This window comes from Pogona vitticeps, chromosome 3, assembly GCF_051106095.1.
Source record: "Pogona vitticeps strain Pit_001003342236 chromosome 3, PviZW2.1, whole genome shotgun sequence".
NCBI classification, from domain to species: domain Eukaryota; kingdom Metazoa; phylum Chordata; class Lepidosauria; order Squamata; family Agamidae; genus Pogona; species Pogona vitticeps.
This window is the reverse complement of record NC_135785.1, coordinates 180,275,036-180,295,079: the sequence shown is the minus strand read 5'-3', so window position 1 is coordinate 180,295,079 and position 20,044 is coordinate 180,275,036. Positions and strand designations below refer to the sequence as shown.

General features: G+C 39.6%; 1 protein-coding gene across 2 annotated transcripts in view; it reads right to left on the bottom strand.

Annotated features, from left to right (window-relative positions):
* Positions 1–20,044, bottom strand: part of STS (steroid sulfatase) — a 172,110-nt gene that overhangs the window by 77,815 nt on the left and 74,251 nt on the right. For both annotated transcript variants that reach the window (XM_078390363.1, XM_072994393.2), the window contains exon 7: positions 3,079–3,216. In XM_078390363.1, the coding sequence (XP_078246489.1) occupies positions 3,079–3,216 (138 nt within the window). The remainder of the gene's footprint in view (positions 1–3,078; positions 3,217–20,044) is intronic.

Here is a 20,044-nt window from a genome sequence, read left to right as displayed (position 1 = left end):
AAGTTAAAGTAAAACTGATTCAGAATCAAGTGATTAGCAACCTGTGATTTACCTACTGTATATTAATCAGATGTTAACCTCCCTGATCAAATAAATAAGTTAAGTTTCAAAAGTACACATGTCTCCTTGAGTGAATGGTATTGAGGCAGCAATACCTGGTGGCAGCGAAGAAGGAAGAAGAGCGAGAACCTTGTGAAGGCCTGGGAGAATAGGGGCTTCAGAGGAGATCGCCACAGTATTCTCCAAAAGGATGGGAGGAGGGGGTATGACTTTGGGCAGTATTCTGCAGGGACGTTGGCAAGTCTTTGGTTCTCAGTCCCAAGTTCCAAATCCAAGTCCCTAATAAAAACACACTTTTTCCTCAGGTAAAAAGGAGTGGGGGGTGGTTTCCGAGTTGTGTTGAGTTTGAGTCATTGAAAAAAACAAACCTGAGCAAGTCAAGTTACTGGTATGACTTAAGTCTGACTCGATAGCAAGTCCTGCATCTTGAGCTCCCATTTCTGGTATTCTGGTGAAGTACCAAGTTGGCCATGATTTTTGGACAGCAGAAGCACCTACCCCTGTGTTCGTTCTCCCTTGTTGCCCCAAAGAACTTTGTTTTAAACAAACTACTGAATTTAGCAATAGACTCCTCCACTGATATATTAGTTCACCTCTGTATGGACAAAACAAAGAGATAAAGCTCAATATGAAATAGAAACAACTCCAACAAACTAAAACAATTACTTTGTTTCCATAGTATGCCTGTATGTGCTTACATGTGATGGAGAACACCAGAAAACTGTCCCTTTCCTCTAATGCTATACAATACTTTGAACAGCCTACCATCTTTACAATGAACTGTGAAACAAGAGCCAGCGATTGACTGAGAGTAGGATCAAAGAAGGTGTGGGTGGGATGTGGCATGGATCAAACCACATCGGATTGAGGGGCCAGGGTGGAGACTGACAATGAAACAATCCGTGGTCTCCATGTGTTCACCTCATCTCAAAAGAAGCATAAAACAGGCTGCAAATCAGGATGCAGCAAAGCTGAATCGGAGTGATACAGCTTGCAAGTGTAGTTGCAGATTGACTCAACTATTGTAGATGGGAACTCTAGAATGTCTTCCAAGGCTACTGATTAATCAGCTACACAGCTCCCTAAAATAACACTTTTGCCTGTGAAGGAAAACTCTTTTGTTTTTTCCCCCTCCTTCCTAGTAAAAAGTTAATTAGATTATATATTGAGTACATTTTTAGAAGAGGTGATCCATTAAGCTGAAATAGATGTTAGTCATACCATACGATTTGTATTATCAAACCATCTTATATTTAGTGTGCTTACATTGTATGATTAGAGTCGTTGGAAAGGAAACACAGTTTTAATTGACAAGTATGATTGCTGAGTGCTGGTTCCATTGTAAGGGGAAACAGGTTAATTGCAGGGAATACCCTTTCCTCTTAATAGGCAGCTCGACTCAAAGAGGCTAGCTGTCAAGGATGCTTTAGCTATGGATTTCCTGTTTTCGTAGGGATTGGATTCAATGATCCTTCCAGCTCTAAAGTTCTACAATTCAATGGACCTCAAATACATATGTCAGGGACAGGAAGTCCCAGCTGTGGGCTTCATCCTTCTCTCCACCAGGGATGCTTTGGGCAATTATTCTTAGGACTTTGGTTAAGTGTCCCTTAAACATCCATGTTCATTTTATTTTAAAAATAAAGGATTACTTCAAAACTCCTCTCTGGTCTCTGTTTTAATAAACTCATTAAAGTAGAAAAATGAATTTATCAGTTTTCCTTCCTAGCTCTAAGTTGGCTTCATCTATGCACTAAGACAGCTTGGTAGAAAACAGTAAAGGAATTTTCAAAGACCTCCGACAAAGAATCTTATTGTCTAGAAACATAACAGCTTCCATTGTTGTGTATCTAGGATACAGGAGATTATTATTGTGGTGTTGTCGTTTCTATGAAACAGACACAGCATATATTGCAGCTTTTTCAGACTTGCAAGGTTGGGAAAGAGAAGACGCCGTGCTGGGCCAGCATTTCTGGAAAGCTGTAGTCCAGAAGAATTACTTTTGAAAGCTCTGGCTGGGATTGCAGATATACTGGTGTACTACAGCATTTCCCATATATCTATTTTTATGCAATACAGAGCAAACTCCTGCGTGACCTTTCTCCTGTCTGAGATCTTCTGAACATCCAACACAGGAGGATGCTTTCATACTTAAGGGTGCAACTAGACAACCAAATTGGAGCAGGCTGGAGCAAGATAAATAGTGTTGCTTAAGGTCATCTACAGGTCATCTGGTGCAATCCTGGCACCCACATATAAGGACTGGGTAGTTTTTGGGTCCAGAAACCACACCACAAGTGACCCTATTTGGCTCATCTTCCTCTAAAAGCAAAATAAAAAAAGAGGAAAGAAAAAAATAACAATTAAAAAATATCAATGTTGCTCTACAAAGATTTTTTTTTAAAAAATGCTTTCTCTCTCAAGCTTTCAGTTTTCCAATAATTATTAAGTAGCTTAAAGCAGGCAATTTGAGCCATTTGCTTTGTTTTGATCCTAGTTCTGCCTTCTTTTGCTAAAACACACATACATCATACAACATACTCTAAATATGTGTTCTAAATATGTGCCCTAAATGCTTTGGAACTATTAGTAAAATGCAGGCTTAGCCCAATGCTCTTCTCCCCCTGGTATAAAGAACAAAATGATGCTCCTCCTTCCATGTGTCAAAACTAAGCATACTAGTAACTAAATCTTTCTGGAAAATTGACAATGAAAGAGCATAATCTATCATCTAGTAGTGCAGCTTTAGTTGGATAGCATATACAATGAAGTTCTTGGTCCCTTCACTGATTATGATCCACCAGCATCTGTCTATTATCCATCAGAATCTACTGCTTGAGCAACCACCTCATGTTGCCTAACGAAAGGGCCAACCCTGCTGATGGAACTCCTCACCACCATCATTCAGCCTAGAATGCATATTCACTTTTTTAAAAAATGAAACCTTCCATCAAAAATACCATTCTACAAATTTGTTTGTTTGTTTTCTTGTTTAATAATTTGCTACATGACACATACCTTTATATATTCCATTATAGCCACCGTTGACTTCTCCACTGCTTGACACTTCTTCAACATGGGCCCCTTGATCAGAAGTGAAATACACAAGAGTCTTTGCACTTAAGTTCCATTGATCTAGTGCCTGGAGAATTTGTCCTTAAAAATATAAAGAGATTTTTCAAAATGACTATAAAAATATATTCGGTATACAGTATACATCAATAAATTGTCCCAATTAAAAATTATTAGACTATACACTAACTTACTCTTTGCTGAGCTACTTTCATATAAAATGTGGCCCAAAGGATATCATAGATTTGTTTCCTGGTTTCTTTCTCAAGTAGAAAACAAAATATATGTATCATGAAAAAGGATTTCTGGATGGAGGAATTGTCTTTTTTAAGGATTATTTGTGATTGCTCATGATCCATTAATCAGCTGGCATGGATTTTCAAACAGGGCAATGAAAGATTTGTGAGAACTAAATCTGTTTTGATTGTAAAACGACACAGTGAACTGTGTGTCCAGGAGTGCTCTGTTGTTTAGAGATTATGCAAAATGTTAATCAAAAGTCATAAATGGGTGTCACTGGTAAATGATCCTTGATATCTCATGGCTGGAACCAAAAGCTCAAGGTGAGCCCTCACAACTTGCTGATTAGTTGCTATTAGCCATAGCAAGTTATGTACATCTTATGGAAAGACCAGTAGCATTCTGAGCACTGGATCCTATTGGAATAAAAAACTTTGAAGTTAAAGTTAGCATGGCAGATGTTAGGAAGATGTGAATGTAATTGTCAACTAAAAAAAAGAATGGCCAAAGACTGCAATTTATTTGAGGTAAACATGTGACTTCTACAGCTGAATAACGTATTAAATCTGGGTCCAAATCCACTTGATAGACTGCGCCACGAAGCTGGAAAAGGACATCATCAAGTTACATGAAACATTGTTACAGCCTTTTTACATGTATGCTAACACCAGTTTGTAATAGAACAGCCTTATGCACAGGGAGCAGGGTCAAAATGGTTTAACTTCTGAGATTCTCCTCTAAGCAAGCTTTAACAATGTTTTCTTTCCTTGTTTTTTTTTAAATCCACCCCCTTGCTCAACACCCAAATGTATATGAAAACAGGGTACTTCCCGTTTTGCTGCATTTGCTGTCCTGTTCCCAGCTTCCTTAAGCATCTCATTTAAAATAAAGAGCTTCCTCAGACTTGCCAGCATTCATCATGATGTTTTTCATTTGTACTGCATAACAAGCCAGTTCCCATTCATCTTCAGAGCCACCATTCATATTCACAGAAAGGTGCAGGCATGATAACTACTTTGCTTTTCCTTCTGATGGGCATTTCCTTATTACATAACCTTAGTACCTCTCCTTCTTTTTCTCCCTCTCTATAGAACATGGCATCTGTCCTAGAAGCTACTTTCTTTTATTGAGATATTATATGTAATATAACTTTCCTAGAATCCCTGGCTAAACTGACTCATCATTTCTAGGAGTTGTAATCCAAAACAAACAAACAAACAAACAAACAAACAAACAAACAAAACCCACAACCTTTCTAAGCTTTGGTCTTAATCCTACCACTGATTTTAAACTAAAAACAGACACCTCTGGATACTAAAGGAAATTTTTCACATTAAGACATTTTCATTTAGCAGACAAATCAGAAAAGTACCCAAAACATTAATGTTAAATATACCATAGCTGATTAGGACCCAAAGAAGAGAAAGGCAGGTCACAGAGATTCCCTAAGAAGAAGTGGGCTGCAGTCCATCAAAGCTTACATCAAATAAAATTTGTTAGCTTTTCCAGGGGCACAAGATGCTTTGCTTGTTTTGTTGCAACAGATGATACGATAACTTTGCTACTCCTCTGAAAATGCCACTAAAAATATTTTTCACTAACTTTAGCAGTAGAAAAATATGAAATGTTGGACAGCCTGCCTGCCAAAGAAAGGAAGAGAGCAGAGGACTGATTTAGAGAAAAGAGTGCCAGAAGTTTACAGTACAATCTTTGTATCCATGGGGGGAGGGTGGGTGGTTCCAGGCCCCCTGCGGATGTCAAAAATTGCAGATTTTGGTGAACGTTATTTTTATGCAGCATGGTTTCTGGCGCCTTCTAGTGGCCAGTTCTCATCATCATAGGCATCCTTCAGTCTCGAGAGACTATGGTAACGTACTCTGAATGGAGGACTTGGAACAGCGTCTAGTGTTTTGACGCTGTACACGAAGCTGGAGTTTCCTCTACTTCATATTTAGAAATATATATTTCTAGGATTTTTTCTATTAATATTTTATTATTTTCTAACCATGAATAAGTGAATCAGCAGATATTGATGCTGTGGATAAGGGGGTCATACTGCACTTCCTTGGTGGAAATATTCATCTGAGTAACATCCACCAATGTAGGCATAAGAAAAAGGTGAGGTTTCAGTGTGCTATAGATTGTTGTTACGTACTTTCAAATCACCTCCAACTTATAACTTTATGAAAGAGTGATTTTTAGAATTACCTATATCTGATATCCAGTATCTTGGAGTTTCTTTTCTCACTCCTTAACAGGACTGAATGCCTAACGCTCTTTTCTGTGATACATCTTATGCACTTGGCTGTGCTATCTTGCCTTTACATTATAGATAATTCTTGCTTGGTTTGCTCTAGGACCCATTTGTTTATCTTTCTGGCAGTCTAGGGTATCTGCAAACCTTGCCTCCAGTCCCACCTTTCAAACGAATCTATCTTTTGCTATGGATACGCAGAAGCCTAACATCAAAGTGGTCATAAGAAATAGTCACAATATTATTCTCTATGGATACGCAGAGGTATTGGAAATGCCATTCGAGATGCACATTGGCTATGCTACTAGGACCACAGCTCTATCACACTGGGGCCAGAGTGACATAGGATGAGAAGTGAATCTTGCCCTACTGACACCTGGTGATACAATGACAACACCGTAGACTGGAGTCCCGAAGGCAGCATGTGTCATTCTGCCAACTCCTGCGACATTGCTGGAACCAGTTGTATTGGCTCTTGCCTTTCCATTGGACCATTTCAGCAATGTGGAGAGGGGGGATCTGCTGCTTGGGTAACAGCCTATCCTCCATATTACCTTACCCGGGCTTCATGCTCTGGAGAGGACACTCCTCGATTCAGAGCATGTTACCATAGTCTCTCGAGACTGAAGGATGCCTATACATGGTTGCACATTTAATATGGCATTCAGCAGCCACTCTCCTGGTGGCACCCTTAAGGACCCAGCCAAGTCCTCCCTCCCTCTCCATTTGGCTGTGGCTACGGCAGCTTTACTTGGGTCTCTTTTACTCCAGAGCCAACAGAATCAGTGAATTCCTCCCTCTACCTTGAGGGACAGTGGCACCATTGGCAGGAAAGAAGCTGGATTAGCATTGCTGGTGGCACCTACCACTTTTTTTCTCCACAATGCCTCATGGAGAACTATTTCAATGGGGATTTTTGAGCCTCAGGGATGTGTGTGTGTGTGTGTGTGTGTGTGTGTGTGTGTGTGTGTGTGTGTGTGTGTGTGTGTGTGTGTGTGTGAGTGAGAGAGAGAGAGAGAGAGAGAGAGAGAGAGACAGAGACAGAGACAGAGACAGAGACAGAGACAGAGACAGAGACAGAGAGAGAAAGATTGGCTGGATTATGGTTCTGAACCGTGGTTTTAGACATGCATGAAACGAGATGTACAGATTTGCCTGAGGAATTTGTTTAACCAATCCATACTTACAATATGCAGGAGGCAAAGGTAGAACGCAGGAGGGTTAATAGAGGACAACAATACCTATGTTTCCAGAAAAATTCTATGGACTAAATCTGAATTATTAGACCCAAAGAGGATAGTCCTATCAAATCAAAGGCACTGGCCTTTCAATGTCCCTTTTATTTAGTGAGTCTACTCTATTTGGTACTAATAATTGGATCTAGCTTTATGAGTGAGGTGGGTCTAGGGGTTAGACAATAAAATCCTTGTCCAGAGACATCCCAGCTAAAGATTATTAAAATGGGCAGAGACAGAATGACAGTTTTGGTGTCATTCGGCTCAATCTGACCCTCAGCATAGTTTTACCACAAGCTGTAAAATGTCTTGTTCATGGGGAGAAAACACAAAACAATAGAAGAGACTATTTTTATTTCAGACTTTCTTTTCCTCCCTGTCAGTGGCAACACAGGAAAGAATAAAATAAAATGATTATGATGTAGCAGAGTGAAGAATAAAAAATAGTTAAAATAACGAGTTAAATTTAGAAGCAATCATTTCTCATCGGTATTTGACATGTGGCAACATTCAAAACTTCACATTTTTCTGCTCCTCGGAAATAGGTGTCACAAAAATAAGACATCTCCATTTCCTTCTTGCACATAGATGCTTGGATGGTTGAGTGATGTACAAATAAGTGAGGTGACATGTGCTCCTTTTGAGATAAAGTACATCTAATGGGTTTTATGATCCTACTACAGAATAAGGTTAGAAGTATTGGCTGATGGGTAGAATGAGCAAAACTCTAGAATATATATATTATGAAAGGTTCTGAAACAAAGGCATTCTTTAAATGTGCATGCTTGAAATCCTCATGTCCTTTAAGTCCTTTACAGTTGCTGTTAAAGTGCTTGTAGTAGTGATTTTCCTCTTGGAAGGAAAAAAATAGGACACAATGAAGAGCGTGAACTAGGCCCACAAGTTTATTAAACATTTGTAATAATCCTGTAATGGGGCTTCCTCTACTGTGGGAGCTATAATGGACCTCTTCATCTCCTCCTTTCTGTCTCAAGGGCACATTTCCCTGCTCTGGTGTATTCTCCATCCTGACACAAATGGGCACTTCACATGGAGAACCCTTCCTGGAACTATTGAGATAAAAATGGGGAGCCGTGTGACCATTACAAAATATAAATGTAGGAATAGGTGAGATCTTTATAGGCCACTAATAAAAAATAAAACATCATAACAATATGCACGCTTTTACGGGTACTTTTGATAGAGTGGTGCCTCGCTTAACAACGATAATCTGTTCCAGGAAAATCGCCGTTAAGCAAAAACATGGTAAAACGAAATTAAAAACCCCATTGAAACGCATTGAAACCCGTTCAATGTGTTCCAATGGGGTAAAAACTCACCGTCCAGCGAAGATCCTCCATACAGTGGCCATTTTCGCTGCCTGTATAGCGAGGAAATCGTCCCTAAACACAGCGGAGAGCCATTTTAAGCACCCGGTGGCCATTTTGAAAACCCGACAATCAGCTGTTTTTGATCGTCGTAAAGCGAAAATTGGTTCCCGAAGCAGGGAACTGATCAATGCTAAGTGAAATTCCCCCATTTAGACCATTGTTTTGCGATCACAATTGCGATCGCAAAAAGATCGTCGTAAAGTGGATTCGTTGTAATGCAGGGCAATCGTTAAGGGAGGCACCACTGTACTTGCTTTAAAGAAATGGGATTTACCCACGAAAGCTTGCATGCTGTATGCTTTTCTATTTTTTTTATTAGTGGCCTATAAAGGTATCACATCTTCACCATGTGCCTGGTGAAATTCATCTTGTCACGAACTTTACATCTACGACTAACCACCTGGCAAACCCCATCTTGCCACAAACACTTGGCCTTTTGGTACTTGCTTTGAAGAAGTGGGATTTACCTACAAAAGCTTCCTGGAGCTATTTCTTCTCCAAGTCTCATAGCTTTAAGAAGCTCATCTTCAGGGTCAAAAGCTGTCCCACAGCTACTCCTGAATTGCATGATCTGAGTTGCCAGACGTTGGGGGCCCGACATTGGGGGCCCAAGAACTCACCAACCCTACCTAGTTTTCTGCACTATGTGCCATCAGAGAGACCAACCTGCTTCACAAGTCTTTGATCTGCTCCGAAAACCATGAGGAAAATCAGTGCAGAACAAGGGGGGGAAATCACCAATTCTCTCTCTGATTTCTAGGGTTCTAAACTGTGTGCATTGATAAAGCTCTAGCAAGACCTTATCACACTTCTTGTGGAGGAGAAAGAGAATGGTGAAGGAGAGGACTGAGCTGCTCAACCTGTCTCCATCCCAACTCCTTGGATGAGGAGATCTCAAACACTCAGAAAACCTGAAGAGGGCTCCAGGGATGAACAGAGATTTCCAAGTGTGAAATGCCACATTGATTCATACAGTCTTCTGCTTGTGTCAACTGACAAAGTAGACTTGATCCACAAAAGATCACATTAAAATAGAGTAGTTAGTCTTTAAAGTACCACTTTTTTCATTTCTTCTGTGTGTGTGTGTTTTTTTTTTTTTTTTTTGCTTTTTTTTTTCGTCTGGTAGAAATCAACCTGTTTCTGGTCCTTTTCAGTTCCATGGATATCCATGCACAAATCCGCAAAAATATTTACCACAGTTTTCACAAGCAATTTCTCTCACTGGAAGACAATCATGCTGCTCAAAGTTGACTCTGTGTCTATTAATGGCAAAAGAGAGACAAGCAATTAAGGTTCCTTTGTATTTCCTCTTTATTTGGTCTGTTGCTGCTTCATATGAAGACTGATATTCTCAGGTTTGAGATCATTTCTTCCAACAAACCTCTTCCACTCCATTATGTAAATCAGTAGCCGTGGACCTCATAGTTCCTTTCTCCCAAGCATGTAGTTCACTACACTTCTAATATATACAGTTTGTACAGCAATCCCCAGAACTTGGCAAAATAACTTTTAAACGTCTCCACCTATTTTTTTTGGCCAGCAACAAAAAATAGGGAGGAAATTACATACTGGAATTGCAGTTCTAAAAAAGGTAACTTTTCAAAATCCATCTTCCCTGGCATAAATGTTTTTTTTTTTTCCTATGTAGCTTTCCTTTATATACACTTTTTCATATAAATTGACATTTCTATGAATTTTTTTGAGAGAACTTCATCAAAACAATTCAGAGAAATGCATAGACAGAATGATAACTATAGTCTGGTTGGCATTTTGGCCTGAAAAAGTGAAAAATGGATTAGTTTGCAGACAAATACAGATTGACAGAAAAAGGCTCACATCAAGCAGACTATGTGCTGACAGCTTGTGGTCAAAACAAGGACAGGGGCAGAAGGAAAATTGTGACATCTCATTTTTCTGCCAGCTGGGAAAAGAGAGTAAGAACCAAAGCCTGAAGTCCTTGCGTTCCATTAACGTAGAAGGCAGCACAAGCAGTGAGGTATCAGCAGACATTTCTCTGAGATTTTAACAATCTTTACATGAGAGAAAATGAAACGCACAGATTCAGCTATCCACACTTAGGGCATTGAGTGTTGAACTCTTAAAAAATCTGGAGATCAATCCATGTGTACTCAATCCTGTTGATGTTGAAATAGGATCCTTATTTCCTCCCTGGCAGAAAGGTTTCTCAGCAGGGACATCCTATGCATTGTCAGAGTTAGGGTTGTCAGTCTAGAGGCTCCAGCATGCTACAGGGCTTTCTACTTTTGTTTGTTTCTACTTTCTTCCCAGTGAGCAAAATGCCTTCCCGTTTCTTCCTGTGAAATCCTACGTGTAACTTCTTGCAATTCTGTGCAAAAATCCTCTCTGTGACTCCTTACCACCACTGCTTGTCAATTTCATCCTCTAATATTGACTAACATTGTGAAACTGACCGGGCTAAGAGGCTATAATTTAGGAGGTACACAAATCCTGGGAAGGATAATAGTAGTTCAGGACCAAGCAGGGCAAGACGGGTGGATTTAGTCTTAGTAGTAAACTGGAAGGTTGTCTGTGAGGTAGAGAAAACATTGCTTAATATTTCTCCCAGTTGCTGCTCCATGACATTTATCAGTCTCCATAAGGGGTCCTGGAGGGATTCCCCCATTGTGGCAAAATGTCATAGATTTCAGGGATCAAAAAAAATGTCAAGTACATTTTACATCCCTGTCAAGAACAGCTGCACCTTCTGAATTTAGACAGTGCAAGAGAGGATTTGATTTCAGTTTGTTCAGAAAGTCACATGTTAAGGATAGAAAAATGCAAAGTTTTTTTTTAAACTTAGCAATGGGGAAAGACAAAACTGACTTTCTCATTCTTATCAGCAACACAGCAGCAATGAAAAGTCCTTCACAGCTCTTTCCCAGATCATCTGCTTTCTCTGGACTCCTAGAATGACCACATAGCTAAATACAGTGCAATAATCTTGATAATTGTCACACTTCTTTCTGGAATATTTGTATTTGTATATGCCAGTGAGAGCTCTTTTCATTTGGTCTGTCCAATTATACTTAAGTTATTGCCTCTTCCCGTTAAAGGGCTTTTCATCATTTTTGAAATATGATATTCATACAACACAAGTCACTTCACACTTGGCAGTTGTGGTGCCTGGTGCACAAACTCTTTGGATTATGACTGAAATTAAATGTAAGCAAGCAGAATCTAGGCAAACATCACAGAGGATGGTGAGGAACTGCCTGTGTGAACACCTTTATCAAAGCCTGCAATTCTCTTTGAAAGCAAAGGAGGACAAGAGTTGAGATCCATAAACACACACAGGGGGAAAAAAGTGAAAAGGTTTATTTGATTTTGAGGGCCCTTCCTGGACTTCTCAAAGAGACACACTGGTGCTGATGATCAACAGACCAGCAGCCTGATCAAGTCATTGAGTTTCACAAGAGGTTAGGGAAGGGGCTTTCATTCCTACCTTGGACTTTAGATGGAGTGGCTGTAGTTCTGTTCTCTTAATTCAATACTAAATAGGACCCACATGGATATCATAGTGAAAAAAAGGGATGCAGATTAAAAACTGATATGAATAGTCTTCCACATTATGATCCTTCTTTCACCTGTATTGTTTCAAGTAAGAAACCAGACATCCTATGTAGTGAATTCATTCACAAACAGTGGATTGTTACGTAACCAAACCGAACACATCACTCATGCATAAGAAGATGTGAGCAGGCTGGGTAAGACAAATGAAAGAAAAAAGAAAGAGAGAGGGAAAATGAGGTGAGGGAGAGCAATGGAATGCAATGTCCTTAAAAAAATAACTTTGTTAGCTAACCCCACACAGCAAGAAGGTACCACTTGTCAACATCTATCTGTAAAAGTTGCTTTCACAGAAGTTACTCAAAGCTGTAAGATTAATGTTGCCTCAGAATCAGAAGGTTCCTAAACCATAGGAAAGGAAGTAATGATCTAACAGAATCTGACATTATTGCAGAACATCATCTCTGTGGTGGAGCTATCAAGAATAAACCTGATTTTTTTTTCCTGTTTGACCCTGATTGATATAGTTTTAAAAGAATACTTGAGTCTATAGAGTAAATTAACATATGTGCTTGCATCTATCTCCCTTCATCAAAACTTTGGTTTTATCTCTTTTTTTTCATTCAAATTAGTGTTTAAATGAACTGCAAACATAAATTAATAAATCCTAGATATGGCAGCTATGTTATTCCATTTATATCTACCATTTATCTTTCAAAAATCATTCTGAAAAGGAACAGGGAAATATATTTATTCCATACTTTCTCTCTGTGAACAAAAAAGTATATTCCTTGAATTCACTAAGTAAGCCACACATCATGAAATCGTTTTGATTGCTGTTGCCCTGGATCTAAATATCTTGGGGCCTATTCTATCCCAGAATGTCTCCTTAAGCCTCCCTCTTCTAATTAGGAGACATTGCTTAGATATTAGAAAGTTCCTTGACTTTGACGTCCCTGGTAGGACAAGGCGTTAGACTCCACCTATAACCCCTCCCAAAATCCTAAGGAAAAAATATAATTTCAACAGCCTCTTTAAATCCAACTTTATATGGGTTTAAAATATGACAAGTTGACAGATGCTATTTCATGAGAAGTCTTTTTTTTCACCTGGATGGCATTAATTTCTGAAAACACACTGGAATCTAGTTGTGTCATACATAACATATGCTGAAGTCATGGTACGGATGGGTGAATAGATGTAAAAATCCAGCTGTAGGTGGGGTAATCGATGATAGCAGAGTTTAATATCCTGCTATAAAGCTGCAGGAACCATCTCTATCAACTCCTCACAGATCAATCAATATGCAGTCTGAATTAGAGTTTGCTAGAACAGGAGAGCAGATGTAATGTTCAGAGTTGTCTGTGTATGTGTTTATGGTATGGTCTCTTTTTAATGTAAGATCGGTTTTGCTACTGCATGATCCATTATGTGAACTGCATGAACTGCATTCATGAACAAGGAAAAAAAACAATCACAGCAATGAGAATCTCAAACATGCAACAATAATCACCATCATCAAAATCCCTAAGACTCGTTTTCCATAAAGGAAATAAAGGAATAACATTTCAAGGAAAGTGGAGCCGTAAATTAGGGCACAGCATTAGTTTCACCTTTTTACTGGAAATGGATACAACACTGCCCTCCCTCTTACCCACTACAGACTTTATTGGAAAGAAGCTGCATTAGAGTAATTGGGGTAGAGTCCAAATGTTTCTACAATGGCCTCTCAGAAATGAAACATTTAGAAGCTGTGGGGAAGGTGCTGAAAATGACAACGCATCTGAGACAAACTGTCCCCAGATCTATTTTTCTGAGAAACATTTTGTAACATTTCTAGAAATAGAAAGCTAAATTGCAAAATTATTTCCAAAATTCTGCACTTTCCTTTCTTTTCACTCATGGCACAGTGGTTAAACTGTGGCACTGCAGTCAAAACTCATGACCTGAGTTCTATTCCAATGAAGTAGCCAGCTCGAGGTTGACTCATCCTTCCATCCTTCTTGGGTTGGTAAACCAAGTACCCAGCAGACTGGTGGTGGTGGTGGTGGTGGTGGTCAGTGTGTAGCCTGCATAAACTGTCCATAGAGTGCTTTAAGTGCTATGGGGTGGTATATAGGCAGCGCACTTTGCTTTTTTCATTTCATTTCTTTTGTTTTTCTTTTTCCTTTCACTATCTGGCTCCTTGGCAAAAATTCTTACAATGCCCTAGAATGACAGGAGGTGGAGAGGTGGGTTTGGGTGAATAAAACTGTACAATCATGAGTTCTAGGGACTAAGTCTGCCTCTTTAGATCATTCTGGGGAAAACCTGGAAAAGGTGAATATCTTGGCCTGAAAAAAGCATAGCATTCAATCTTTGCTGGCCAACAATTAACAAATCTCTTTTGAGTGTGTGTGCTTGAGAATCCCAGTGGGGACTCATTAACTGCCAGCTAGGAGCAAATGAATTTTATACCTTTTGCAGAAGGCAACAGGATTTCAGCCCCAAATTCCATTTGAGGGGGTAAAATACAGTATATGCCGAAAAACATATTTTACTAGATGGAAAACTGACCAGCTATTAACTGAAAAAAATAAACAACTATAACAGCAAATGTTCTGGGTTACTGAAAGTAATCCAGGTTCTTTCACTATTCTGTCAGGGCTTGGCTGTGTCACTGACAGGTCACTTTCTTAGGCATTCAAAGGACTGGGAGTCCAAAAATGCACCTTTTTCAAGATCTTTTTTCCTAACTATCTCTAGAAGGCAACCTGCATCTGGGAAATATTAATATGCATTAGTACAATTGTCATCGTCAAGTAACTGTAGTAAATGGAAGAAGTACAACCTGCATCTCCGTACAGCTTGATTTCTATGAGCATATTTTGCTATGATGGGGATAGACACATAACTGACAATGATCCATGTTTCTTCATGTGGAACACAAAATGTATTCATTTATTTAATTTATTTAATCAGTCTTTGCCTTGTTTTCCTCCCAAAAGAGGTACACAGTGGTGCCTCGCAAGACGAGCGTCCCGTTTAACAACAAAATCGCATCACGACGAACTTTTTGCGATCGCAAAAGCAATTTGCTTTACGATGTTTTAAATAGGGTTTTTTCGCTTTGCGATGATCGGTTCCCTGCTTCGGGAAACGATTCTCGCAAAACGACAATTTTCAGCCAGCTGATCTGCGGTTTCAAAATGGCCACCGCGAATCTGGGACAGATTCCTCGCTGCACGGGCAGTGAAAATGGCCACGCTATGGAGGATCTTCGCTGGACAGTGAATTTCAAGCCCATAGGAACACATTAATTGGGTTTTAATGCATTTCTATGGGCTTTTTTATTTCGCATTACAATGTTTTCGTTCTACAGCGATTTCAGTGGAATGAATTAACGTCATAATGCGAGGCACCACTGTACTCAACAAAACATCTATACAGTAGCTTCTAGCCCAGACACAAGTGTTCAGATAAAATTTAAGATGGTGTCACATTGTTTTCCAATTTGGACAAAGCAGCAGTAAAGCATCATGGAAGCATATTAGCTTCTTTGTATATATTTATTTCAACATTCATATATTCTGGTCCCCTGTGTAAAAGCCAGGACCATGGACTGGCCGTCTCTCCATAGATTTGCTTCCATGAACTAATGCACAGTAGGACCAAAGAAGACAGCTGATTAACACAATAGAAGACACCCACAAAGGAATAGCTCCAGATGGCTGAGGCTGGCCCCAGATGAATTGTAATATGGAGCTAGGGAAGCAGGCAGACTATTTCCTATGGGAATGGCTTTGTAGTCATTTAATGGTTCAGCATATGTGGAAATAAACTCTTGCTTTGCATAGGCAAACCAAGTATGTAATATATGCAAAATCTTATTGTTAATTTTCCCTCGCTCTGTCTTCCCCTTACACTGTAATTTATACATCTGGTTCACTCTTCCTTGAAAATCTGGGCTATTTTAAAAAACTTTTAAATGTGTCCTTTTTTTTTTCAAAGGTGCTGGGATTCTTATATCTCTGACCTGTCTTGCAGGATCCACGTTTGTTGACACTAATGTTAGGCATTTAAAATGTATTCTTTGCTTCTCTTTTGCAGAGGAGGTGAGCCGTGAATCTCCTTGCTGAATTTAAAAAAAAATAGATCCTAATTATGAATGGCCCTCTGGAGAGTCACAGAGAGCTGAAGGCACACTTTGTTCTTTGTTTCTGGTGGACACTGGAGCTTAGAAAGATGCAATGGTGAAATGAAATTTAGGTGCATGCAGTGTCTGAGCTACCACTTTTTTATTTGTTTAATAAGGGATTTTGCTGTAGTGGACATGATGACACTTCCAGAAACTATTGGCTGAGCGTCTCTAGTGTCACAGAAGGGCTGCAAAAGTTATCTAGGGAAGAAGCAGTAAGAAAAACAAAGGCTTGAGAAAACAGAAAACTAAAGTGTAGGCCATGCCTGTAACTTATTTATACATTGAAGGTCAACTTTCACACTGCATCTGTTTCACTGTTACTCATTGCTGAAGACCATTATCCACCTGTTGTATTCTGTATTGCTCTGCAGCAGTGCTTGTCTCCTGCATCTTTAGAAACAAATGCAATTTGGGTAAAAAATGCTGGACTTTTTTTACATGCTGACTGGTTTGAGTGACTGGGAAGGATTTTTCTGGGCTAGGTGATGGTCAATCTATCCAACACCAACCAGTCATTCCCCTCATTTTGTAATTGGTTTCAGGGAGGACTTTTGGAGGAGCACTGGCAGAATAGATTAATTAAAGGCAGATGATACCACATCCTCATCTAGAGACACACCAAGCACTCCCAGGACCCACTCATATACCCCCCCCCCAAAAAAGGCAAACTTCAACAATCCAGGATAGATAAGGGTCGAGAGGGTTGGCCATTCTTCAATCACATCATTAATCTACATCACTTGAAACTGCTTGCAAGAAAGCAGACAGGAGAGTCCACTGGACACCTCATCAAGACTTATTTCAATGCTGGTATTAAAATACCTGCTAAGACAAACAATTGTTCTTAAAATGCCTAGAAAATTCAACAAACTGGGACTCTGGAGGTATCATGAATTAGTCTGTAGATTGGCTGTGATAGATCTAAATGTGCCAACAAGTTGGAACCAGCTTACAGCAATCCTAATAGAGCTTTCAAGGAAATTAGGCATTTAAGGCACGGATTTACCAGTTCCACTCCTCCAGTCATTTTTCATGGCCAAGTAGGGATTTGAACCCTCTTCTCCAGAGGCCTAGTCTATCACTTGATCCACATTGGGAATCCAGACCAGACCTGAATAGCCCTCTACAATTTCTCACTGAAGCATGCTGTTCTTTAATTTCACTTTCCCTTTTTTCTTCTAATGATGGGGTGAATATCTAGGATAACTCGCATAAATCTTTGAAGAATGCCAGATCAAATATAATCACTGTTACATGATTGCAGACAGAAATACACATGTTACAGCAAGAGTTTTCAGAAACCTGCTGCAGACTTCAAAGCAACTACAAGAAAGGTTGAATGAGTGAGGTGGGGTGAGGTTGAAAGCCAGCAAAAGGGTCACTTGGTTTATGTCACTTCAAAGAGACAGGCAACATTGTCTTACACTATGTCTTCTTGTGAGTTACAGTGCATGACATTCACTATACAGTGGTGCCTCACATTACGAAGTTAATTCATTCCAGCGAAATAGCTGCAGAATGAAAATATCGTAATGTGAAAATAAAAAGCCCGTTGAAACACATTGCAACCCCTTCAATGCGTTCCAATGGGCTGGAAACTCACCATCCAGCGAAGATCCTCCATAGGGCGGCCATTTTCGGTGCCTGTGCAGCGAGGAATCCGTCCCAGAAAACAGAGGGGAGCCATTTTATTTACCCGGCAGCCATTCTGAAACTGCCGATCAGCTGTCCGAAAATTGTCGTTTCACGAAGAATCGGTTCCCGAAGCAGGGAACCGATCATCACAAAGCGAAAAACTCCTATTCTGACCATCGTAATGCGGTTTCGTCATAATGCAAGGCAATCATAAAGTGGGGCACGACTGTACAACTTGCTGGCTGGGCTATAACTTTTGCTTTTGTTGTACTTTAAACACAACTTTAGACAGTGCCTCCTCTGTCAAAATAGTATGAGACTAAGAGATACCATATCCACCAAAAGAGGATGAGGAGAATATCTTACTAAATGAGAGCAAAGTAAAATATTCAGCAGCAAGCAATTGGCTATTCCATCATTCAGCTCAATAGAACAGAATAGAATAGAATAGAATAGAATAGAATAGAATAGAATAGAATAGAATAGAATATCAAGATTTGTTTATACCTCCCCTGAATTTGCAGGGAAGGGAAGTAGGAGACATTTTGGTTGCTAGGCTTGCTGGGTGAACATAGATGCAAGTTTTTATTCCCTGTTAAATTTACAAGGCTTTTAAAGTCATGATACTGTGCCTTTCCCTCTGTGCAATTTAAATGCATTGCTTATTAAAGAACTGAAGATTTTGACGCAGATGGATGTAAAGCATGTGAGCTCCAAATATATCCGAACTGCACTGTAATTTCAGGAGCACGTGGATTTTAAGTGTGTGAAGTCAAGGCTGTTTCTCACTTTCTGGAAGAAGCATAACTACTCTGGCTGCATCTCACAGTTCACAGCATCTATTAAGATTCAGCGAGAAGTCAGTGACGGAACAAATAGGGAACATTGGATATATATTGCCCCTTAATGCTGTGTGTCTTGCTAACAGCTTAATACCACTAGCTTAGAACCAGGCAACCTAAAGTACCTCTTTCCACATGAACTTTACAATCTTTAAGGAATCTTTTTCCTGAATGATGTTGGGAGCCTCATCTTCATCAGAAATCAGATGAATGGTGATAGGAAAAACAGCAGTGACGTCCTTCAGCCATTGTGGCAACACTAGCCAGAAAGACTAGGAGGAGTCTGCATGGGGCTGCAAAGCTGAAGAAGAGTGCAAAGCACGCTTGGATTCCATGTCCTTGGCAACAGACTAAAGTCTACTGGGTAGTATTAGCCAGCCAGGGGATAATTTCATAGAATGATAGAATATTAACTCTCTCTCTCTCTCTCTCTCTCTCTCTCTCTCTCTGTGTGTGTGTATACATACATACATACATACGTATGTATGTGTATGTGTATGTATGTACAGTATATGTATGTATATGTATGTGTGTGTATATAGAGAGAGTTAATATTCTATCATTCTATGAAATTATGACATAATTGAGTTAATGAATGTCTTATAGTGTGCGTGTGTGTGTACTCTCTCTCTCTCTCCCTCTGTGTGTGTGTGTGTATATATACATATAGATAGAGAGAGAGAGAGAGAGAGAGAGAGAGAGAGTACACACACACGCACACTATAAGACATTCATTAACTCAATTATGTCACTCTTGCTCTTTTTTTGGAAAACTGCAACGGTGAGCAACTTCCAGAGGCCTGAAGGACACATAAACACACATAATCCTCTGGACTTCAAAAGATTGAACTCCCCATTGCATGGCTGCATCATTTTGTTCTTAAAAGGCCTCTCACATCCTATGAGGACAATCTGGTCTTGTTCGAACCCTCCATCCTGCTCTGTTTCGGGCCTGGGGGAGGCTATTATTTACAAAGTGACCAGAAGTAACTTCCAATTTTTTAAATAGGTTCCCTCTGTGCCTCAAACACCTCAGCACCTAAGAAAACATGCCAAAAAGTGCCACCTGCACTGCTACAGGGATGCAAGGGGGCTTTTGTATATGAAGTCGGGAACATCAAGAAGAGACTGGTGGTTGAGGACCTTGAGAGTTCCATGAAGGTCAGGGGATTATGCTATGCCCACCTCTGGATTACTGTCTGAATGGGCTTCCTATGCCAAATGTGGAACAATTAGCAGTCAGTAATATTAGGAATAAGAAATTCACAGTAAATGACATGTACTGAAGGAAGCACAACAGTCAAGTGGCGGAATTAAGAAATTTTCCAGAAAACCTGAAGAGGAAGTTAAATAAAGTGTTGATCAAACAGCGTGTTACAAAAATGAAAGACGGGATAAAGAAGATGTATAATGGAGAACAAATAAAAGGAATTTTAGGACAAGAAAGAATTGTATGGTTGAATATAATGCAGTTAGAAAGAATGGACAAAGAAATGGGGGAAATAAGGAGAATGTAGAAGGATGACTAAATTTGAAGAAGTTATTGAAAAAAGGGAGAAGATGGAAGGTAATAAAAATAGAAAAGGGATAATGTGTAATATATAAGA